The 24,593-nt window shown below is 30.2% G+C and overlaps 1 protein-coding gene across 1 annotated transcript in view; it reads left to right on the forward strand.

The window, feature by feature from the left end:
• The window catches only part of LOC148306875 (protein gone early-like), a 35,463-nt gene extending 12,990 nt beyond the window's left edge, over positions 1–22,473 (forward strand). The window contains exons 2-12 of the mRNA XM_088264250.1: positions 5,281–5,492; positions 13,607–13,804; positions 15,498–15,625; positions 15,779–15,882; positions 16,659–16,888; positions 17,675–17,859; positions 18,441–18,554; positions 19,525–19,704; positions 20,477–20,684; positions 21,366–21,442; positions 22,121–22,473. Of these exons, the coding sequence (XP_088120376.1) occupies positions 5,281–5,492; positions 13,607–13,804; positions 15,498–15,625; positions 15,779–15,882; positions 16,659–16,888; positions 17,675–17,859; positions 18,441–18,554; positions 19,525–19,704; positions 20,477–20,684; positions 21,366–21,442; positions 22,121–22,205 (1,721 nt within the window). The 3' untranslated portion in view covers positions 22,206–22,473. The remainder of the gene's footprint in view (positions 1–5,280; positions 5,493–13,606; positions 13,805–15,497; positions 15,626–15,778; positions 15,883–16,658; positions 16,889–17,674; positions 17,860–18,440; positions 18,555–19,524; positions 19,705–20,476; positions 20,685–21,365; positions 21,443–22,120) is intronic.
• Positions 22,474–24,593: the final 2,120 nt, after the last annotated feature.

A 24,593-nucleotide genomic window follows, 5' to 3' on the forward strand; every position in this document is an offset into this window, starting at 1 on the left:
AAAATTTTACGTGAAATATATGATACACATATTTAAATTATGTACTCTTTTATAGTTCATGGTGAAAAATATACTATCTTCATCTGACATTTCATCGCCTTACTTACTGGAGTCCATTAATAAAGGTTAAAATAATAATAACAATAGTATTAATCTATCTCCATTTAAAAAATATCTGAGGCAAGCTGTATGAACATTTGGTATATCTATAAAAAAAATTGTTATAAAAATATTAAGTAAAAACAGGTTAGACATTTATACTGAGTATAAAATATAAATGTATTATTCAAGTCTAAAATGTAAAACATAATCTAATCAAATATTGTTTTTGTAATCAAGATATTTTTATTTATTAATTCGGCATTAACTTTGTGGAGAAACATGTTGATTTTTTTTTAACTTGTATAATACCACTTAATGAGTTTTACTATTCACCTGTAAATGAAAACATCTGTAGTTTTCGAAACTAGTCGTGTGTAATGAAATAAAACTCATTAAGTGGTATTATACAAATGCACTTTTATTTTAATTATTTAAGTTTTTAGTTTGGGTTCACCGATTTTTTAATCTTAAAACGAAAGAGGTATTCTCGAAATGCTCTATGACCCGTTAAAATTTGGGTCAATACAAAATTCAATTTATGTTTCTTCAATGAAAATCTATTTTATATACTATGGAAGAAAATTTTCGTAAATTTTACCTGTTCTACTTCTCAGTATCTACTGTTCCAAATATTTAACATTTGTGCCCAGCGTTAGATTTACATATACCTATCGCTCACTCCTTTCAAGAACGTCATAAATAAAAAAACAAGATATTTTAGGAGAACGTTTTTAAAGTTTAATAATATTATATAATGTATTCAAAATAAATATCAAGCCAACTATTGAACTTGTTACTGTGCAACAGATCTTTTTAGGTAAAACCTGAAGGTTTTTTCTCCATTTGAAAAATATTTAGTGTATTTAAAAAAATAATTAAACAATACTTTTTCTTCAAAACAACACTTTCTGCCCTGTAGCGTGTATATATTAAGTTAAAAATATGCCGCTTTCGCAGGGATATAGTACATTTTCCGGGCATTCCGAAAACATGGAAAACTTACAATTGACGATTTTTGATTTATGACGTTCTTGAAAGGATTGAGCGATATGTAACGGTCTTTAATAGGGGCTAACTACCACCCTTGAGACGTCTCTGGCCACTTTCACTATTCGTGTTTAGTTCGCACTGAACTTTTGATTTATGTATTACGTAGAATCTGTTTACAAAATAGTGTATCTTTGAATTAACCAAGAAATTCTTTCGAAATTCCGTTTTTTCCTTCACCGTCCATTCCAGTTAATCGAGTCTCCCTACAATTAAACTCTCATCATCGCTAGAAAAAAACTCTTCTTTTAAAAAAAATTGATAATAAGGGTTTTGTATTTTTCGAATGTTCCTATAAACATTTGCATGTGAGTTAAACAAACTGACTGTAAAAAATCACTGTTAATTTACTTATTCAAAGTAATTTCAGAAAATATATCTGAATGGAGAAAAATTATTTTATTATTAACAGTTGAATACACCTTTCTTAATTTGTTAGCTTATCCATTATGAACGATTATTATTAGTTTCTCTTTTTCGTAAATATTTGAGATAATCATAAAAGTAATTGTGAGATTATTAAAAGAGAGGTCACTTTCGATACATCACTTTCCCCATATGGCCGGCCGGTCTGGTTGTTAAAATTATTTATTATTGGTGGCCACTTTACGGTACCACCTCAGGCCATTGACTTTTATACGAAACATGAAATAAATAATCAATTCATCTCATCCGAGGAAATATTTTGCAGAGGAGAGGCTCGGATGGGAAGGAAATCCGTAGGAATGAGAGAGAAGTTACTAAGAACGAGATTAGTACGAAATAAACCTTCCGAACCCTACGCTTCAGTACTTCGCCATTCAGATATCTCCGTTTAATATAATTATGACCTCTCAAAATACGTAATTTATTATTTCGGAACATAATATAAAGGAAATCAATCAACTTGCATGTACAATTTATTATATTTTTCATAAAAAGATTTATAAAACTATGTAATAAAACGGATTTACGTTTAATTCGTTAACGATTTTTTTTATTTGCAAATATCTATATAACACATTAATATTACGATTTTAAGAGTATTTATCATTCATAACATCCTCTTGTTTTTGTTACTGCCTATAGCCAGCCCCCAACTCTTAATGTTTATCGATCGATTCACCCTTACTCTTTTATTTGAGAGTTCCCCTTGTATTTAGCCGTGAGAGCAATATTATAAAAAACAAGGTCTTCTACAAACTGAAATAAAGTAGGGGAGAACGAGGTGGGTTATACATTCTTTATGTTTTTTGTCGTAACTACCTTGATTTAATAAACTTTTAGAAAACTCATTTATTCCTTCGCTTATTAAAAAAATTCGTGATAATTAAGGAAATTGTGAAATACGTATTTTTCGAAAAAAAAGTGATAAAATAATATGCGTACTTCTTAAAATACTTAATTTTACATTTCATAAATTAAATTCACAAAAACACATTTTCCTCACCCAAATATATCATAATATATTATTTATATTTGTGTATATATGTTTATATTTATATATATATATATATATGTTTATATTTATATATATATATATATATATATATATATATATATATATATATATATATATATATATATATATATATATATATATATATATATATATATATATATATATATATATATATATATATATATATATATATATATATATATATATATATATATATATATATATATATATATATATATATATATATATATATATATATATATATATATATATATATATATATATATATATATATATATATATATATATATATATATATATTTATATATATAAATAATATATATATTTTAAGATTTAGATTATATTTTAAAAATAAAAACAAAAATCTAAATGCGTTTTGTTTAATTGACGCTAATTTCATCATTTTTCTGACTTGGCGTGATGGACTCTTTACTAAATATATATAATAACTTTGCATTGCCAACGGACACTTAGCTATTTCGACATTTCCAGCATTTTTCAACGTGACCTCTTTAGTTTTTTACTCCGAGTGATCATTAGATTATTATCGTTGCGAAATCGACCGGCACTCTCTCAACAGAGCACCAGCCGCTTATAAAACATTCATTTTTGTTGAAGTCAAACGTTGCTAAAAAAAGTAACATAAACTCATATGAAATGCTCACTAACTACAATTTCATTTAGCGTTACCTAAGATCTACAATACACACTGGTACAACTTGAAATGCGAACGAAATCATTAATTATTTGTATTGTTTTGACAGTAGCCTTCGAAATAACGAAATATTCATTTACTAATAGTGCTGTTTCAAAAACAACTTCATAGTTCTCAAAAATCGAATCGTTTCTTTCACCAAAACGCACGTGCATACATTGATTCATTAAATATTCTTTTGGCTTCCGTACAGTATACCAAAAGAAGATTGACTTCGTGGATATTGGAAAGGAACGTGAAAAAGGAAGAAAATCCTGCGTTGTGTCGTTATAGGTATGCTCCATACAAAACAAGTGCTTAAAAAAATAAAAATACTACTCAATACTATAATCTGGTCAAATTATAAACCTAAATAATAAAAATAAAAATGATATTTTCTGTTTTTTCTCATGTGTGTGATTATAATCCAGATTCGGATCTCACATACTAATAAAAGAGTTTCTGCTCAATAAAAAGCTTCTTTTCATATCACCAATATATGTCTCTAGTGAAGTTCTAGTGATTCAAGAATAATGTTTCAAAATTGGTTCATATATATAGAACTTCCAAGAATTTGAGTAATGTGGTTGTCAATAATGGGTAGAATTGTTGAATGTTACACGTGTGTAAAGTGATCACTTAAACCATCCTATGACGGTCGTCAGTCGAAATAAAAATACTACTCTGTACAAAAATAGGAAAATAAGCATCAATATTATCCTGCATCTTATGTGTATAAAGTACGGATTGATGATATCTTTTTAATAATTCTCCAGTTCATATATAAAAGAAATACGAATAGTTTATTCATTTTAAATGCAGTTTAGGAACATAGAGAGGTATGTTAGAAGAACTGTTTTCTTCAATAATATTGACATCTAGAGGAAGATGGTAAACATTTATTGGGACCAATATTAAACGACATTTATTTAGTATTAATCGTGGTTTTTAAAAGAACATTGGACCAAGATTTCTGTTATTTGCACTTATTTGTATTTATTTGTTACACTGAGTTATACTATTAATAATGACACGTCAATTATCAGACATTTAAATTCATACGGATAAGTAATGCACCCGCCAAGCCGCAGTAGAATTCTGTTGTATTTCGATACCTGGAGACATTTACATAATAGAAACACAATCCACCGAGCTTAAGTTTGTCATTTATCAAAATGTGTCCGCCTCCGTAGTGTAATGGTCAGCACGCTCGGCTACCGTTCTGGAGGTCCTGGGTTCGATTCCCAAGGGGGGTAAAAATAAATATAAGTGATTTTTTCACTTTAATATTTATTCAATATTACCATGGACTACCTTTCCTTCATAAATAAAACGATCATGATAACACTGCGTTTATAAGACACAGTGCCCTATGCACCATCGGGGTGTGGATAAGGGTTTATCAAAATACCAAGTTATTTCATATTTTCAGCACAGCTTTTTTTCCGAATTTCAAAGTCGATTCACATTCAGGTATGTTGTGAATAACAGCGTTTTTTGCTTTTTCTATCGTTCATTAATAATAATAAAAATAAAAACATAAAAAATATGCAATAACAGTAAAACAGTACTTGGAAAAGTCGCATATTTTTACACATTATACATACTTTTTTAAATGAACACAATGCAAAATGAGAGTAAACATGAAATATTTACAAACATAATAGTATATAAGTACCTATACATAATTATTTCTGTGTTTTGTATTACATTAATTGTAAATACAGTTTTCATGGCAATACTCTTGGATAAACAATGTTTTTGGTAATGTGGCATATGTGCAAACAGATCCCTTTGTTTTCCTGTGACGTATGATAAAATAAGCCCCATGATGAAATCCCGGATCTCTACGTACTTGCAGTGATTTATTTATCATTATCTCGAAAGCCAGTTTAATCCAAAATTACAGTTATTTTAGAGCAGAAAATATTGTTATGAATTTTGGTCTTGAATTTCGAAATTTATTATCTTTCAGGAGGATGGAGCGTTTTGAGGGAGTGGTCTCACAGATCTTGGGATGCCACCAAGATCTTGTCGCGTCTCCATTCCCGCCACGGCGCGACTCCTTTCTTCACCGTCACCCTGAACAAGGATCCCACGAGACCCGGGGCATTACTTCTCGCATTATCGCCTGGGGGTCTAGGCCTTCCAGATCGCAGCTTCTACTACGCTGGACCACAGAGCGAGGTAAAAACAAGAACGAAGTTGGTATATTAAAATGTGTGCTCTTATTTTCTCATTTAAAATTTTACCTTATTTTTTCATTGACTAGGTTCTGAGTGACTTTAAATCTTGCTAAGGCTTATGCAACAACTTTAATTTTCGTCATAAGACGTAAAAGTTTATCACTCATTCCTTCACCCTCACCCTCAGTAATGAGGAATAAGAAGGAGATAATGTTTCATTCATATAATAAAACAACAAGTACATATACAGATTTTTACATATTTATTTTATATGACCAGTGAACGGGTTTAATTGTTACTCATACCCCAGTCAGATGATGTTGGTAACGACAAAACTCAGTCAAATAAAATAAAAGTAGAAAAATCTAAATTATCGTTGTTCTTGATATAAGATTTGAGTGACCACTCCAATCGTATATCAAGTTTACTTCAATTTTGTAGCACATTATTATATATGTACATATGTAGTTTTCGGAGCATAATATTCCGCATAGTCCAATTTAATAGTCTCAATTTAAATGAAATGTATTTTTTACTACCCCCAATTTGCGATTTCATTATTGGAAACGTCAGCTTGATGATTGGATTTTGTTGTTAATACGAATTTATGCTTGTTATTTACGTTCTTCCAATTCGATTACGATTTAATTAAAAATTCATCCCGAAAATGTCGAATACACACGATACATTTACGAAAATTGACAGTGTATGGAAATGACAGATTGATAGCGGTGGCGATATTGTGATATTTTTGTTGGCTTATTTAATATTCAGACAATTCCTAAACACTTTTAATTACTTATTACACTTATTCCAATTATAAAGTTATTATATTACTTAGAAAACAATTCTATAAAACTCAACATTCGGAGAATATACAGAGTGGGGCGTGGTCACTTCTTTATTTTAAAAAATCATAACTCAAAAAGTATTGTCAGTATGGATTTAAATCTTTTTTATCCTTCTCCTACATCAGTAAGTATTTTTAACAAACGGTAAGAATTTTTACAAAATTGTTGGCAGTTATTTAGATTACGAAAAGTGGCTCAAAATGAATCACCCTATCGGAAGACGTTATAATTTTTGCAAGTGGCGTCGTACGTCAATCATATTTGACACTTGTGAACAAGATAGCTGCAGTGTACAAACAGGTTGATAAAACGGATACAAATTGTATCAAAACTGGCGGCAGCCACTTGACGCATATCATATTTTCCACTCAACAGAAAAAAGCACAGAGTAAGCTCAAAGCTGGTGCAAGCGAGGAATGGAATAAAATATTCTCTATAACATCCACTGGATCCTATTACAAGTCAATCCAACCCGTGATACCCAAATCCCCTTGGTTCCGCAAAATTAAGATTCCCAAGCTGAATGTGTCCCTTCTGTGTAGGCTGAGGATCGGACACACAGTACTTGCATCCCACCTCAAAAAGATTAATATTCTAACTTGTTCGCTGTTTGCGTGTGGACAGGAGGATGAGACTACTGACTACATATTTTTCAACTGCCCCTTACTCCCTAACCTCGAGTTCATTCAGGACATTCGGTCTGAGGGTTTGTCCTTCCCGCTGAATGTCCAACACCTATTGTCAATGAACTCAAAAAATGTTAACGGTGCGATTATTAAACATATAAAAAAGTATGGCAAAAGCGTGTGACCCCAAAAAAATGAATAAAAAAAAAAAATTTGTTTAAGTATGTAAAATCACTAGTATGGCAGGTATCACCCAAAATTGGGTGCTTTGCCAAAAAATTAAAAAAAAAAATTAAAAAAAAAAGCACAGGTCTAAATAAAGATTTCCACTGCACAAAATCAATTTTTTTATTTAGTAAAAACGTAGTGAAAACAAAATTGAATGATTAATTTTGTAAAGTCTAAACACCATTTATTACATTTATGTATTTGAAATAGGTACTAAAAACGTTGTTATGATTTCACCATCTTTCTTATCAGTGTGTATTTTTACAACTTGTTGTCAGGTATTTAGATTAACAAGAGTTGACGAGATTTGACGTGTTACTCGTAGCTACAATGTATAATCTTAACACCCTCCATTCCATTAATATGTTTGAAATGCTAAAACATGGGGTAAGCTTTTGTACCCTCGTGGAATTAACATAAGGGAGTAGAAACATAATGTACTTCATTTATGGTTACATTATTTTTATTATTATGCAATGTTAACTTGATGGTTACATTATTTTTTTGACATCTCAACATAGATGAAAAAGAATATGGAAGTCTGGGCATGTACGTGGGCTTACGACCGTCATAGTCTGGTTTAAGTGATAAACTACTCAAATTCTTGGAACTTCTAGATATGTTGATCAAACTTGAAACATCGTATTTGACTTCACCAGAGACATCTATGGTGGGATGAGAGAAGCTTTTTATTAAACAGAAATTGTTTCATTTGCTTGTAAGGTCCGAATCCTGGATTTTATTCACATATTTGAGAAGTACTGGAAAAAATCCTTTTCATTTTTAATTTTAGCTTATAATTTGACCAGTTAATTTATTTACAACATTTTGAGTGTGTCTAAATAATTCTATGTTTGCACACACTCAAAATGTTGTATTGATTTTTAATTACACATAATCAGACCAGGATAACTTTCAATAAATATTAGAGTGAAAAAAAATAATCCCCCTACCTTGGAATCCAATACAGAACCCCTCCATTTGGCAAAAACCAATACACGAGGACCGTGATGTACTTACTCGAACGAAAGGTATTAAATCTTTTGTTCAACATGGACAATAAAATAATTTAATTAAATTTGTTGAATACTTCAATTATGAATTCAGTAAATAAGTTTGATAAATTTAATAATTTAATACATGTCTACTACTACTACTATAACTACTGCCATGACGTCGTTTTCCCGCAGGGGTAGGCAGAAAGGATGGAACGCCACACTCTTCTGTCCTGACATACACTCCTCACCTCCTTCACATCCATACATCTAGTCATACATGCCCTCCGATTACGCGGACTTTTGACACCACCTGATTTTAGGTTGTGATTGATCTGATCATGCCAGGTATTTTTCGGCCGTCCTCGTTCTGTTTTCCCGCTCATATTCGCCACATAAATTTTCATAGTCATTCTCTCGCTATCCATTCCCTGCACATAGCTATACCACCCCAAAGAATTCTTCCTAATTATTTAAATTATTTCTTGTTCAGCCTTACATTCCTTTCTTATATCTTCGTTTTTAACTATTTCATTTAATTATTTTCCAAACATTCGTTCACTCTCCTTTCATCCCTTCTTTGTCAGTTCTATGTTTCGCTTCCATATATTAGTGTTGGTACCAGCACTCCGTTGTGAACCGCTAGTTTGGCTTCCATGGACATACTTGTATTTGTAATCGCTCTGTTCAAAGCACCATTTATTAAATTCCTTGCATTCACTCTTCTCTCAATATCCTTATCTACTTTCCATCCCTTATGAACATGCTTCCTAGATATAAAAAAATTTTGCACCTCTTCCAACTGTTTGAAATCTATAAATTCGTAGTTGACATTGATTTTACAGCAAAAACATTATTATACATACCATTTTTCCAAGAGGAGAAAACTACTTCACATGAGGATAACATACCCAATTCAAGTCTCAAGAATATACTGAGTACTGAACTTACTAACCTAACTAATAGAACGCCACACCAATCTGCTTTTGCAAGCAATCTTTGCCTCTTACACATTTATGCATCCCATCATATACACCCGTCGATTATTCCGACTCATGATCTGACTACGCCCAAGTTAGTGAAATTCTTGATGATACCAAGTTTTCCTCAGTCTACCTCTGCTTCTGTATCAAACTTTATTCGCCTCATGAATTTATTTTACTATTCTTTCTTCAATCATTCGATTCACATACTCACCAACTATGCACACCTTTCTTAATTTTATCGATTATGCTTATTTCAGCCTTGGTTTCTTTCCTTACATCACCATTAGAACATCTATCATACATCATTATGCCGCATATTCATCTGATATATTCCATTTTAACTTAATTCAGTCTACTCTCATCCTTTTTTCCCGATCTCTATACTTCACTTTCATACATAAGGGTTGGTACAAGGACAAAACTGGTAGTATACAAGGGTTGGTCCTTTGTTTTACTACTAGTTTTGCTTTCGCTGGTTTTTATTTGCTATAACTGATTTAATTATTTACACTATTTACTCTTTTCCCAGCATTCACTCTCCATTCTATATCTTGGTTGATCCTTGTCAAAATATACTACCCAAATATAAGAAATCGTCTACATGTTTCAGAGCTTCCTTATTTACTGCTATCTTGCACCACGATCTACAATACATTACATACAATATGTAACAGTAAAATTACTTTGTTCATAACGGACTATTTTCTCGGCCAAGAAGCAACCCTATTACTTGAGCTTTATTACTAGTAGACATAACGTCATGATACGACATATTGTATATATCGCTCACTCATTTCAAGAACGTCATATATCAAAAATCGACAATTTTCAGTTTGTGCATGTTTTCGGAATGCCCAGAAACTGTACTATATCCCAGCAAAAGCGGCATATTTTTAACTTAATATTTACCCGCTATAGGGCAGAAAGTGCTGTATTTGCATTTTGAAGAAAAGGTATTGTTTAATTATTTTTTTTAATGTACTTAATATTTTTCAAATGGAGAAAAAACATTAAGGTTTTACCTAAAAAGATCTGTTGCGCAGTAAAAAGTTCAAGTTAAGTGGCTTAGTATTTATTTTTAATACGTATCATTATATTTTCAAACTTTAAAAACGATCTCCTGAAAAAAAATCAAGTTTATTTGATTTATGACGTTGTTGAAAGGAGTGAGCGATATGGTATGGACTGTGGAGGCGGTTTTTCGAAAAAAAGTTATTCCTGAAGTTTAGTACAGTGAAACTTCTATCAATCGTTTTTCAAGGGACCTATTAATAATAATAATAAAATTGGATAACTTATATTGCGCCATTTTCGTAAAAAAATACCTCAAGGGCGCTTCACTGTGAATGAATTGGGGAAAATATTATGGTGGAAATGATTTAGCAAACAAATGTGTTTTTAGTCTTTTTCTAAAGATCATCTCACTCTCACTATTTCTAACCATTGGTGGAAGAGCATTCCACGCCGTCGGTCCTGCAACAGCAAAGGCACGCTCGCCAAATTTAGTGCGTTGGTTGCGAGCTGGTAAGATAACTCTGCCCATTGCAGATGTTGTAGCCGATCGAAGCGTGAGACGTCTATCAACCAATTCATCTGGAATACACAGCTCCTTAAGATACTCTGGAGCCATATTGTGTATTGATTTATACATGAGTAGGCAGAGTTTATACTCAACCCTTTCGGGAAAGCGTAACCAGTGGAGTTTGTGAAGTAGTGGGGTGATGTGACTGAATTTAGAAATTCCAAAAATTAGTCTCGCTGCTGCGTTTAACACTGATTGCAGTCGAGTCATTTTATTGTTTGGTAGACCCGTGTATATACCGTATTGAAATAAACTATGAATACGGGAAAACAATTTGTATGACATGCTAGTAACTCGAGTGTACTTTTTTGCAAATTTGCTCAAAAATAGTTGATTTTAGAAAAAAATACAAAAAAAAAACGGAAATGGGTTCATGCAAATTGACAATCAAACCAATTGATAAGTATTCAAAATGGTTTATTTAAGAAAAACAAATACAATTTATTGCTATTTTAAATTTTTATAGTCAAAAATATCAAATTTGGAGCGTAATTCAGACGATGAATGCGATAAAATGATGATAGAGAAACGATCAATCCGATCTATTTTGTATGAACTGAATCCGGGGTAGAAGAAATAAATGAAACATCCGGGAAAACGATTCTTAGGGACGATAGATAGAGGTTTCACTGTATTTTAATTAAATGATATACAAAATCTAAATTGACATGTAACATTTATGTATTGTAGATATTCCAATGTTTTGGTTTTTAGTTTATTATTCCATTACACGTAACACGATTCTAATTTATTTTTATCGTAATAAACCTTCGTGATAAATTAATAAAGTTTCGACAGCCCCACATTGAACTTGTTGGAAACTTTTGTTGTCAATATAAGTTTATCTCTCTTTCACCGTAAATCTTTAACGTGTTTCACTGTCATCGCATACGTAGGTTTGTGCTCATATCTACACATATGGATGTATAGTGATAAGTTAAATTTGTATTAAATAAATATATTCAATTGAGGGATAATTTGTTTAAAGTGTACGTTATTTTAATAGACTTCACGTTATCAATGAGAATATTATACAAAAGTTCGCATTAATATTGCTCATTCATATAAAAACTTAATCATAACAGACGTTATTAATTTTTTTTTGACATCTCATCAAAGATGAAGAAGAATATGGAAGTCAGGGCATTTACGGGGCTGACGACCGTCATAGGCTGGTTTAAGTGATCGCTTTACACACGTGTAACATTCACCAATTCTACCCATTATTGACAACCACACTACTCAAATTCTTGGAAGTTCTGTATATATGAACCAATTTAGAAACCTTGTTCTTGGATCACTAGAACTTCACTAGAGACATCTATTGGTGAGAAGTAAAGAAGCTTTTTACCAAGCAGAAACTCTTATATTAGTGTGTGAGGTCCGAATCCTGAATTATAATCACACACATGAGAAACGCCAGAAAATACCATTTTCATTTTTATTATTCAAGCTTATAAAGATGATTGAATATTGAGTTTACACATTGAAGACAAAAAAATTGAGTATAAAGCCGCAACATAATTATTTCAAAATAATATATTTACTTGAAAAATATGTATTTTACATCTGTAAATTTAACATAAGTTCTTTTCGTGTTGATAATTTGAATAGATTGAGATTGAAGGTTTCAAATTAAATTATTCGAACGGTTTATCACGAAGAGTTTATTCGAACCTTGCGTGGCATCTGTAGTCGGAACTTCAAACTAATAGTCCTAATTTCAAGCTCAAGTATAACTTATTTATGCTGATACACACAGATGCCATATTAGCGAAAGAGTGCAACAAATAATATATATAGAACATGTCGCTCACTCCTTTCAAGAACGTCATAAATCAAAAAACTTGATTTTTCAGGAGAACGTTTTTAAACTTTAAAAATATAATACAATGTATTAAAAATAAATTTCAACAAACTTATTGAAGTTTTTACTATGCAACGGATCTTTTTAGGTAAAACCAGAAGGTTTTTTCTCTTTTTGAAAAATATTTATTTTATTAAAAAAAAAAATAATAATTAAGTAATTTAATACCTTTTCTTCAAAATGCAAAAACAACACTCTCTGCCCTGTAGCGGGTAAATATTAAGTTAAAAATATGCCTCTTTTGCTGAGATATAGTACATTTTTTGGGCATTCCGAATACATGCTTAACTGAAAATTAACGATTTTTGATTTATGACGTTCTTGAAAGGAGTGAGCGATGTATCACATTTATGTAAACGTAAGCTACTTAATTCTATGTAGATAAGTCAAACAATCATAAGAACATTTTTAAGTTTTGTATTCTTGGTGAAACTACATTTTATATAATAATAAAAAATAATAATAACAAATCTGGATATTGATATCTCAACTTACTCAATTTACCCAAAGATGTTGCTGTGAACTAGCATGTGAAAAAATGTGTCAATTGAAACAACTTTCTAAATTTGAATAGTATTGTTCTCAATTAAAGATTGAATGTTAAACGTGTATAAAGTGGTCACTTAAACCAGCCTTTCATAAACCCTGTAAATATCCAGCCTTTTATATTCTTCTTCATCTTTGCTGAGATATTCATAAGAGTACCGCTTTCGGGAATAATGTTTTTGAATGAATAAAATTATAACATCTTATCGAAAGTATCGATATTTTTTAATCAAGTTCCCATGGTTTATTTGTTTATATAAATTTGGAGAGAGAAAATAAATCAAAAGGGGAAAAAAATCGATCAACCTTCCTCGACAAAGGCACATTATCTATAACGCAAATTAATTTTTCCCGTTTAACATGTATGGTATGTTAAATTCGGTGAGTTCTGTTAAAATCAAGTTTCATTTGAAAATAAATATGTTTTTTTACAGATTGTTTTAGCGTACAAGCGATTGATGAAAGACACTGTGTCTCTATTGGGAGCTAACAGTCGTGATGCTGCGATCTTCGCTGATGACATGTTTGGTTACGAGCAGAGACTGGCTTCCATCACTCCCGAGGCGACAGAACTGTTGGCCAGAGCTCCGCTGGTGATTCCACTTGGAGACTTGAAGATGTCAACTCTGTCGGTGGGATGTTGTTCTTCTGTGCGTTTTCGCTTGGAGTTTGTTTTTGATATTGGTGTTGTTTGTTGAATAACAATACAAAAAATGGTATCGGTATAAACATAGTAATTCTAACATTTTGGTGTAATTCAGACTTTTAACCAGTCATAATAACTTAAAATCATTTGGTGCAAATTGAGAAAATCATGTTAACAATACATTCGATTTGTTTTTAAGTGGTGCGTATCGTCAGCTCATTTTGTGAGGTTTTGGACTTCATTCAGAATCACAGTTAATGATTGCTTCTACCCAAAAAATTAGTATCCAATACTACTCGAAACGCCTTAAACAGGCGCCAACGACACGTTGCCTAGTGATGTATAAATTTATTTTAGCTCCTGAGTATCTGTGGAATCCAGGAAATAAAAAACCTCATGTAAAATCTACAATGCAATCGGAAAATAAGTCAAATAAATCGAATGACGTTGTTTTAGTATGCCGAATGTTACTACTAAAATACACCATATTGAACACAACACATTAGCAAAAACAAAGTCTCTTAATATTTTATTCTTATGAGGAAGACTGTCAATCAATAAAAATCAATATTATTCAAGACAAGAATTCCTGAAAAGAAAATCATATTATCAACCACATAAAAATGCCTGTAAACGTTATTAAATGAATCGCTTACTTGACTTTTATCTTTACATCGGACACAGTGAATTGAGACTTTATGATTTGAATGCTATTTTCACATGGGTTCTGTAATTTACTCAATTAATTGTTGGCTCGTCTTTATGACAGGGAAGTTTACTACCCGGGATTTAAATTTTTTTTATATACATAGACATTCCCACAAAGTGACTGCCGAATCAATCAATATATGTCTGATGACCAGTCTGATGATGTCGGTTACGACAAAACCCAGTTGCTGGTGAAATAAAATTCACGTGGAAAAAAATACTTAGTTATTATTTTATTATATCAATCAATAAAGCTAAAATAACTTTAACAATTATATTCAAACATAAAATCTATTTTGTTAAACCAAAAAGACGCATATCGCTCACTCCTTTCAACAACGTCATATTTCAAAAAACTTGATTTTTCAGGAGATAGTTTTTAATGTTAAAAAATAATAAAATAATAATATAAAGCCACCTATTGAACTTTTTAGTAAGCAAAAGATCATTTTAGATAAAACCTTGTGTAATGTTTTTCTCCATTTGAAAAATATTTAGTATTTTTAAAATATTATTGAAACAATACCTTTTCTTCAAAATGCAAAAACAACACTTTTCGCCCTGTAGCGGGTAATTATTAAGTTAAAAATATGCCGCTTTTGCTGGGATAGAGTACATTTTTGGGCATTCCGAAAACATGCACAACTGAAGATTTTCGATTTTTGATATATGACGTTATTGAAAGGAGTGAGCGATATGTAATAATTAATTGATTAAAAATCGAATTAGTACTTACATTTACACTATAACAAATATGTGTGTTTTTTGTGTAGAATAAATTCAACATTTGAATATGTCGAGAGAGAAAGGGTGCGCAATTTGCATACATTCTAGTAAACGCCTCAAAATAACATAAAAATATGAATATTTTTTATGCAAGTAAATTAGGGTACATAGATACTACTTAAATGCCTATGAAATAACGTTTCTGGATTTTTGTACTTATGGAAATATTTTTCTTTGTTCAACAGTTACCAATTCAAGACATACTAAGTGCCCTTTACCCGCGAGCCAGAATTAACGATGCTACACGCATATTACTACCTTCTCCATTCTACATAAGACATCTATCGGCCGTGATATCAACTACGGAAAGAAGGTTGTTTTTATTTTATTTGTTACTGAAAAATTAATTGGTAAATATAATAACGCACACCTATCGCCTTTTTTCAAGAAAAAAACGAAAACATAAAATATTAAATTTAGTTAAAATTTACAAACAAAATAAATGATTTTTTTCTTGTTATTCCAGTATTTTAAATAACTATTTAATCTGGACTTTGGTACGAGAATATCTCCCATACATGTCTAGTTCTTACAGACAAGTACTTCATGAGTATACTTCAAAATTAACAGGTAAATAATTTATATTATTTAATAAAATAAATGAAAAGGTAATTTATATATTTCAAAAACAATTTTTTTTCAGAAATAGATTTTGTTCCCTTTTTTATCATGGATAAACGTATGGGGCTGTCTGTTTGACACCGTGATTGTATGATTATTGTATGATGATTGTATGAATACTCGTACCTTTTGAAGTGGAACTTTTTAGGCGGCGATTCGATAACATTAGTCAACAAAAAAAAGACACTGTTCAAATTAGTATTACGTTTTACAATTTACCTATTATTAAAGTTGTTGTTATTATTATAATTTGACTATCGTATTTTAATTTCATTTTATGTAAAAAAAAATGTTTAAAAACATATATGGCATATATTGCACCCACCACTTAGTAAAGCTGGAATGAAAAGTTATTATTATTTTTTATTTCAGTTCAAATTTTATGTAGTTACCTTTTTAAAAGATCCTAATTTTAATTAAGATTGTTTTGAATATTGAAAGCATTAACTTTGTGGATCATATTGATATATTATTTCGAGAAATAAAAATACTTTGTGTTCTGATCCACTCACATTTTTATTAACCAACTAGTTTCGGTAACAACCTGTTGCCCTCTTCAGGGTTTAAATTGATTAATAAATTAAACCTTGAAGAGGGCAACAGGTTGTTGCCGAAACTAGTTGGTTAATAAAAATGTGAGTGGATCAGAACACAAAGTATTTTTATTTCTCGAAAAAATATATTAATTAATATTGTTTTTTAAAGTTTTTACATTTTTTATCTAGGTTCGTCATATCACCAATCAAGGTGGGAGTTTTGTACATCTCTTCTTTATAAAGTTTTGCCGTTGGCGGTCAATGCAATCGTGGAAAATTGTACCAATGATCAAATAAATAAAGATCATAAACAGTATACAATTCAAAACATGTTTAATTCCATTAAAATAGCAACAATGAACAAAATAAAAAGTGCCCAATGGATTGATAATGCATTGGAAAAATATTTGCTTCAAAAGGTAATCTAAAAATAATTCACTACATATTGAGTGTGTCCAAATACTTGTTCACAAATGTGAATATTCTCCACTTAGGAGTTAATTATTTTTATATTTGGATAAAACTGGTAGAATGTATGAAAAAAATAACTGGTCAAATTATAAGCTACATAAAAAACTTAAATCATGTTTTCAGGTATTTCCTATGTATGTAAAAAAAACCGGGGTTCGGATCTCGCAAACAAATACTCTGCTAAATAAAAGATTTTCTCAATCCAACAAAGATGGCTGTTGTGAACTCATATGTTCTGTATCATGAGATTGATCAATGTATCTAGGAGTTTCGAAAATTTGAAAATTGTTGTTATTAATCATGGATAGCAAGGTGAATGGGGCACGTGTGTTAAGTGATTTCTTAACCACTCTATGACAGGTCCCAAACCTCCATATTCTTCTTTTAGATGAAGATTCCATATTCCTCCATATTCTTCATCTATGTTGAGATATCAAATGTATATAATTCAATTTGTAAAAAAAAAATTTTAACTACGCACTATCAATACTCCTCATGGATCGTTATTAAATATTTGTGAGCACAGATTTGAACACACTCAAAATATTATTATTGAAATCAATTGTCAGATTATTTTTTTTAACTTTACATATTCGAAACTGTATTTACACACAGAATAATGTAATAAAAAAAATCATTGAAGGTAATTAACAGTTTGCTTTTTGTATAATTGTGTATATTTGTGTAAATTTGTGTATATTTGTATAAATTTGTGTAAATAACCTAAATTATAGGTTGACGTCATGGTCGTCGAAGTTGAACTTCCATCTTTTGCTCTACAACCATCGTACTTAAAGGAACACTATTCTACACTGCTAATCCAAAAACATAATCTTTTTCAAAATATTGGATTCGGGTTTGATTTTGCCCGTGATAGAAACCAAAAGATATATCTAAGCGGTCTGAAATCAGAAGAGAGGTATTTCATATTTTATTTATTATTTATTACTATTTATTTAATAAAATTTATTACTGAATATTATATATACACAGCCTTGGCCAAATGTATTAGGCACCCGCTAGAGAATTGGGTTGTCTTTTAATACTGCAACTCTTAGAATCCTTACTATCTTTTCGGATTATATCGTATTTTGATGGATTTTACCTACTACATATTACCGGCTATCCCGACCTACTACTATTAGGGGCGCGGTTTATTTAAAAACACTCTTTTTACTTATTTCAAGGGTCAGTTATTTATTATTTATTACTATTTGCAATCATATTTTAATGTTAGAACGTGTCAAATGGATAAACACATAAACACGTTATCATTATTTATGAATAAAAGGATAAATAAATTGCTTAATTAATTAAGTTTCTCGAATGTTTTTTGCTGATATTTTTTTGCACATTTATAAGATTTTTTTTATTCGTGTAAACTTATATATGTATTACAGCATTTGCCAAGATTGAAGATTAAATGTTTTTTTTCTAGTGAATTACTTACCAAAATACCCCGACTGGCTGACGTTAATATTCTATTTCTTTTTATTTCAGAGTAATTCCCCCGGAAATCAATCCAATGGAAGTTCAGTACTACGACTCCCGTAATGCAATATTTATACCACGTATATTGGCGACTCCACCGTACTATCACCCAAATTACCCAATGTATGTTCAATTAATTTGTGTTTTGAAAAGTCTAAATGAAAATATTATGTTTTGATAAGGGAATCAGATATTTGCGACAATTTTTAAATGATTTCTGCGTTACCGAAAAATGTTGTTTTCGTTTGATGCAGCTACATATATTTGCGAATGAGGGGATGAGTAACGCGTACCAAAAGGTTGTCACCAAACGTATTTGAATTGCTGATATGGGGTCAATCGAATGACTAATCCCTTCGTGCATAACGACCGTATAATAATTTATTTAAAAACTGACATTTTTATATTCAAGACAAACAAAATTGACTCTGTTGTGTTACAACCTTTTTATTAATTAATATTTTACTACTATAGAGATTGAATACTTAATTTTCGAAAAAGTTGAATACTTCCACAAAATTTTAAAAAAAGGTACCGTTATATGGCATTAAAGGCCAATATTAAAATCGATGGCTCTGGCAGTTTCTGACAGCGGAGAGGGGGAAGATGTTTGCCCAAATAATTTTTCACTTTCCTGAGTTCAATGAATTTTTTCAAGGATTTCAGGACCTGGTAATTACATTTATTTAATCATACTTATGTTATATTTTTATAGCGATCAAACTCTTAAAAAAAAGTTGAAATGAGCGATAAGTATTGCGTTAAAATTGTATTTATTATGTTTAATTTTTTATTATATGTTTTTAAGAATTACTAATTTTTAAGATGTACTACTGATTAAGTATGCAACGTACACAAAAGTATGAGTACACAATCCTGGGTGCCCTATCCATCGTTGTTTCGCTACTTTTACTTTCCTTTAAAATTTAATTTTCCTTTTTCACCCTGTTTCCCATAAAGCATTTGTATTCTTCACCCTAAGATACTTCACTTTCCTCATTTTCATCCTATGAAACATATTCCACTCCCATATCCATGAATAAATCAAGATTACTGATTTGAAATTTATTACTTTTTTAATCAATTGATTCAGATCTATCCAATTTGGGCGCCTTGGAGTTCAAATAGGAATCGTAATAGCTGGAGTAATATTACCTTCTGAACCATTACCGGTTCCTCATGGGAGAGTTGATACACACTTATCACCTATTGACGACTCAATCGTCAAACTATCGAATCAAGCTACCAATTTCTCTCAGCACTGCATACAAAAGTAAGAAAATCGTCTTGTTTACATTTATGTACATACATCTAATGGGGGAGAACGGCATTTAAAAACAACTTGTCTCCCTCCTCGCTTACGTACCACTGCTTCAATAAGTAGAGGATTGAATCACACTCATAAGCCCCGCTTCTGGAATTAACTTCTGTGGCTTGAATCGTGCTTATCAAAATTTGCATCTACTACCCACTTGCACAGCGAACATATCGTAGTCATACAGGAGAAAGTGACCAAGTACATTTTTTTTTACAAAAACGTGATAATTGACTATTTGATATCTTACTAGCTTAATATTGCCCTGAAAATTCCCAAAGCTATTTAAAAAAAAAGTTATTATGGATGCATATTTTTTATGCAAATTGCGTATTCTTGTATTTATTTTGAAATTGTCTCTTAAAATCTCTCTTAATCTTTTTATTTCGAAAAGTTTCACCTCTATAACGTGTACGGTGCTGCACGCGCAATTTTTTAATCATGATTTCTGCCTTTAGGTCTTCACTAAACAGACCAGTTTCCTTATGGTTCAATCCAGCAAATATATTTTTTATCTGATCATCCATTTTCACATATTCGCGAGCCGAATAGTAATCGAACGCACTATACGTCAAGCGTCACAGACGTTTTTGAACATACTTCACTATGTGTTCGTCGTTCGTTTACCGTCAAAGCAGTTGCAACCGCGGAGCGCTACATGATCGCTTCTCAAATCTATTCCCAGAAGCGCAAACTATTGTTCAATAATCGTTTTAAAATATAATTTTAGTGTTCTCACTTATAAATATGGAGTCAACAGCAGTGTAGCCAATATGACAAAGCTGAATACGCTCATCCATTTAACCGGAGTAAAAATAGCTCTAGAAGGAATGGAGTGGAGACTTCATAATGATGTTCACTCATTTGATATTCATGAACACATGCCAGGACTTGAAATTTATGAAGATGAAGCTATATTTTCATTAAGTTATGCCCAGGTAATTATAACATGACTTGCATTTAGGTATTTTTCTCAAGCTGTATCCAGGTAATAACTTTACTGGCATTGAGGAATTTTTGTAAACATCTTATTTGCACTTAACAAGTTACATTGGCGGGCAGAACTGTGTATCAGAGATTTTGTGAAAAGTGAACATAAAAGGATATTTATACAGAACTATCCTGTAATGATTGTTGCGAGTTGATAATGCCCGAACAATTTCATTCAAAGAAATGAAGATGTCATTTTCCTTTATTTAATTGTTTTCCTATAAATTATACATGGCAAGGCCCCAGATTAATGTTTGAGAGACATATTCCTCGGTAAATAGGCACTGTATGGAAGCGGTCGTCCAGATAGCGCAGACGTCTGCAAAGAAAGCATCAATTTGGAATATACAATCATTATTCAGCATCCCCGGACCCCTTGAGGCTTCAGATAACTGCAGATAGTAGTCATGTTATAAAAATTAAATTCTCTCAAAACAGGTACCAAAAAATAAAAGCTTTTTTTAATGGATCGCCAATACACTTGAGAAATAGAGAGCATATTTTAAATGGTTTATAAATTAATAAGTTATTTGTTTGTTACAATAATTAAAATTCATAAACGATTCCTGATTGATTCATTTTCATATTCGACTGTTTTTTTATTAAAACATGTATTTATTCATTAATAGGATCAATGCGAGTTGGATACAAGGGCTAAAGTAATTTTGGAAAATTCTGTTAATCTTCAGTTGCCAAAATATATGCGGTAAGTAAAGTGTGCAAAATCTATTTACAGAACGAATTATTCCGTATTACACAGTTAAGAAAACATTATGAATTCTGTGATTCAGCACTCAAGGGTGTACTCTCAAATAAACATTTCTGCGCACATTAAAAAAAAACATAAAATGTTTTTTTTTGTTGGAATAAGTTTATTTGAAAAAAAAATACATTTAAATATTCATTACTGTTCAATAACTCTTTTCTTTTCAAGACCATATATTTATTCCAAAGAAAATTTATTATTTTCAATAAAAAACGGTATTTTAAGTCATTATTCCGCAAAGTTTGTGCCGTGGCACACTGGTGTACCGTGGTGATTAGTTAGTGTGCCGCAAGAAAGTCCAGTTTTGTGAAAATAACACGATTGCTCCAAACTTTGAAAGCCTGTTCTCAGTTAAGTAGGCTCAAATTTCGCATTCAACATAATATGTTAAATATGTTACCATAATATGGTAAATATGCACCTCTGAAATTTCTTAATTTGGTAGGTACACCTTGAATAGAAAAAGTTTGCGAAACACTGTTTTAAGCAAATATTAAATTACAATAAATGTTATCTTTGTTTCAACAATAATTTGCTGTCGGGTTAAAAATCGGGTTTTAAATTTTGTAAATAATTATAATAATTTAGTTTATACTTACGTAAAATTTTTGTTTTCAGATTTAATGCGGCCTGGTTTCAAATATCAAAAATCCAGGAATATATAGGATGCCACAAAAATAAAGTTTGTGCAGAAGTATTATGAACGGATATATTATTATGAACGTCATTTATGTGCTGGTTGTAGATAATATATACAGAACAATAATACATTTATGAATTTATTTTCGGCGTTCTCGATGATTGCATTTCCGCACTAACCTGCCTTGGTTTTATTTGCACAAAAACAGTTGATAGAAACTAAAACATGCTCAACCCCATATTTGCAAAATTGACGTGATTTTCCGCCCTCTTTTTTAGTTAATGATAAAATAAAACGATCGTGAATATAAAGACCTACCTAAAATACCTGCCCTACAATATATAGAAATGGTTCTGAAAATAAAACACATCTATGAAGTGTTTAATTTCAGGATGAGCTTGGGAAGCCCAAAGTTAAAGCGATCGTAATTTTTTTCTAAAAAATTAAAATTAAATGGTCTTTGAAAATCCAGATGCAATAAATAATTTTATTATTCTATTTGAATAACTTTTCATAAATTATAGTACTAACGCAAGTTGCATACCTTTGCACAATCCCCAGCAGAACAATATTCCTGACTGTAATTATAGGGTGGGGAGGAGAATACAATAACATCATGAACTAGACAACAATACTACAAAACTTTTTTTTTTAAATCCTCGCATCCCAATGTTTTTCCAAAAAATATATGAAAATATATTTATATTTAAATATGTACATACTTACATTTTTTTTGGAAAGGTACAGTGTTAATAATTATATGTGTGTAATTAGTAGATTGTGTTAGATATAATAAACCATGTATGTTGCAGCGAATGTAAAATAAATGAAGTGAGTTATAATTATTTAAATAATAAAAATTACTAATAGAAGTTAAGGAAAGAAATAATATTCCTTGAAGGATATATATATATATATATATATATATATATATATATATATATATATATATATATATATATATATATATATATATATATATATATATATATATATATATATATATATATATATATATATATATATATATATATATATATATATATATATATATATATATATATATATATATATATATATATATATATATATATATATATATATATATATATATATATATATATATATATATATATATATATATATATTTAAATATATATATATATATATATATATATATATATATATATATATATATATATATATATATATATATATATATATATATATATATATGTATATATATATACACATATATTTATTCATTATCACCTAACCAAATGTTGTAATTCAATGAATTTGTAAATAAAATTATTTATGTTGTTTTTCTTACGAATCCACATAGTAATTAATAAAATTGACCAAAGCTAGATTTTATGATTTATTACCTTAAGAAAAAAATATTGTGGTGTCTCGTTATATAAAATTTAAAAATATATAAATGTTATACCAAGGTAACGTTTTTTTTGGTGTCATAATGAAAAAATTGCGTCTGTTTGTAAATTGGGACATTTGGCCGCTGTGCTTTTCTGGGCTCCTAATTATCACATAAATATGTCTATATTATATGACTTACAATAAAAATAAATACTTGCCGCCATAAGTTGAAAGTATTTTGAATACTTGGCAAATAGAGCGCTGATTTTATTTGTGATTTTCCACGATTGAATGACAATATAAACGTAATACAACTACATATTGCCATATAAGAGAATTCATTCCCTTTGATTTTGGCTCCAAACAGACTACAAAGATGCAACGTCGTTAATGAAAAGAAAACATATTGGATACATAAACTACAAACATTGTTAACATAAAATTAATATCTTTCAAACATCATTAGATATTTTTGGAAAACAGGTTTTTGTTACTTTTGATGTATTTTTTAAATATCGTACTAAAATAAAAATAAAAGTCAAAAACGGTGTTTGAAATACATATAATAATTTAATTTGAAACCTCAATGACAGAGTGGTTCCCAAAGAGTAAAATTCTATTTTAGATGTTTTGTATGTATATCGTAGTCATACAGGAGAAAGTGACCAAGTGGATTTTTTACAAAAACTTGATCATTGACTATTTGATATTTTACTAGCTTAATTTTGCCCATAAAAAAACCCCAATTGATTTTAAACTTAGAAGTATAATATATTGACTCGTTAAAAATGACTAACTGAATTGGTGTTTATTTTCTTGCCAAGCAAAAGTAACTTAAACAGCCGCCCTCCTGAACATTTTACATTTTTGTAGTTGGTCACTTTCTCCTATACGACTACGATATAGTAATTTTGGTTCTCAGCTCAAGAGCTACTAGGTGTTTGCTGTAAAATGATCTGTCACTTAAAATTCAATATGGAGATGAAAATTATGACTTTTTTTATTTAGTGGGAGATATTTCTACTGTCGGTAAATGTTTGATATATTTCTCTTTCTGCATATCTTCAGTATTAG

The sequence above is a fragment of the Brachycentrus maculatus genome, unplaced genomic scaffold (genome assembly GCF_059751285.1).
Source record: "Brachycentrus maculatus isolate JH-2025_06_01 unplaced genomic scaffold, ASM5975128v1 h1tg000221l, whole genome shotgun sequence".
NCBI classification, from domain to species: domain Eukaryota; kingdom Metazoa; phylum Arthropoda; class Insecta; order Trichoptera; family Brachycentridae; genus Brachycentrus; species Brachycentrus maculatus.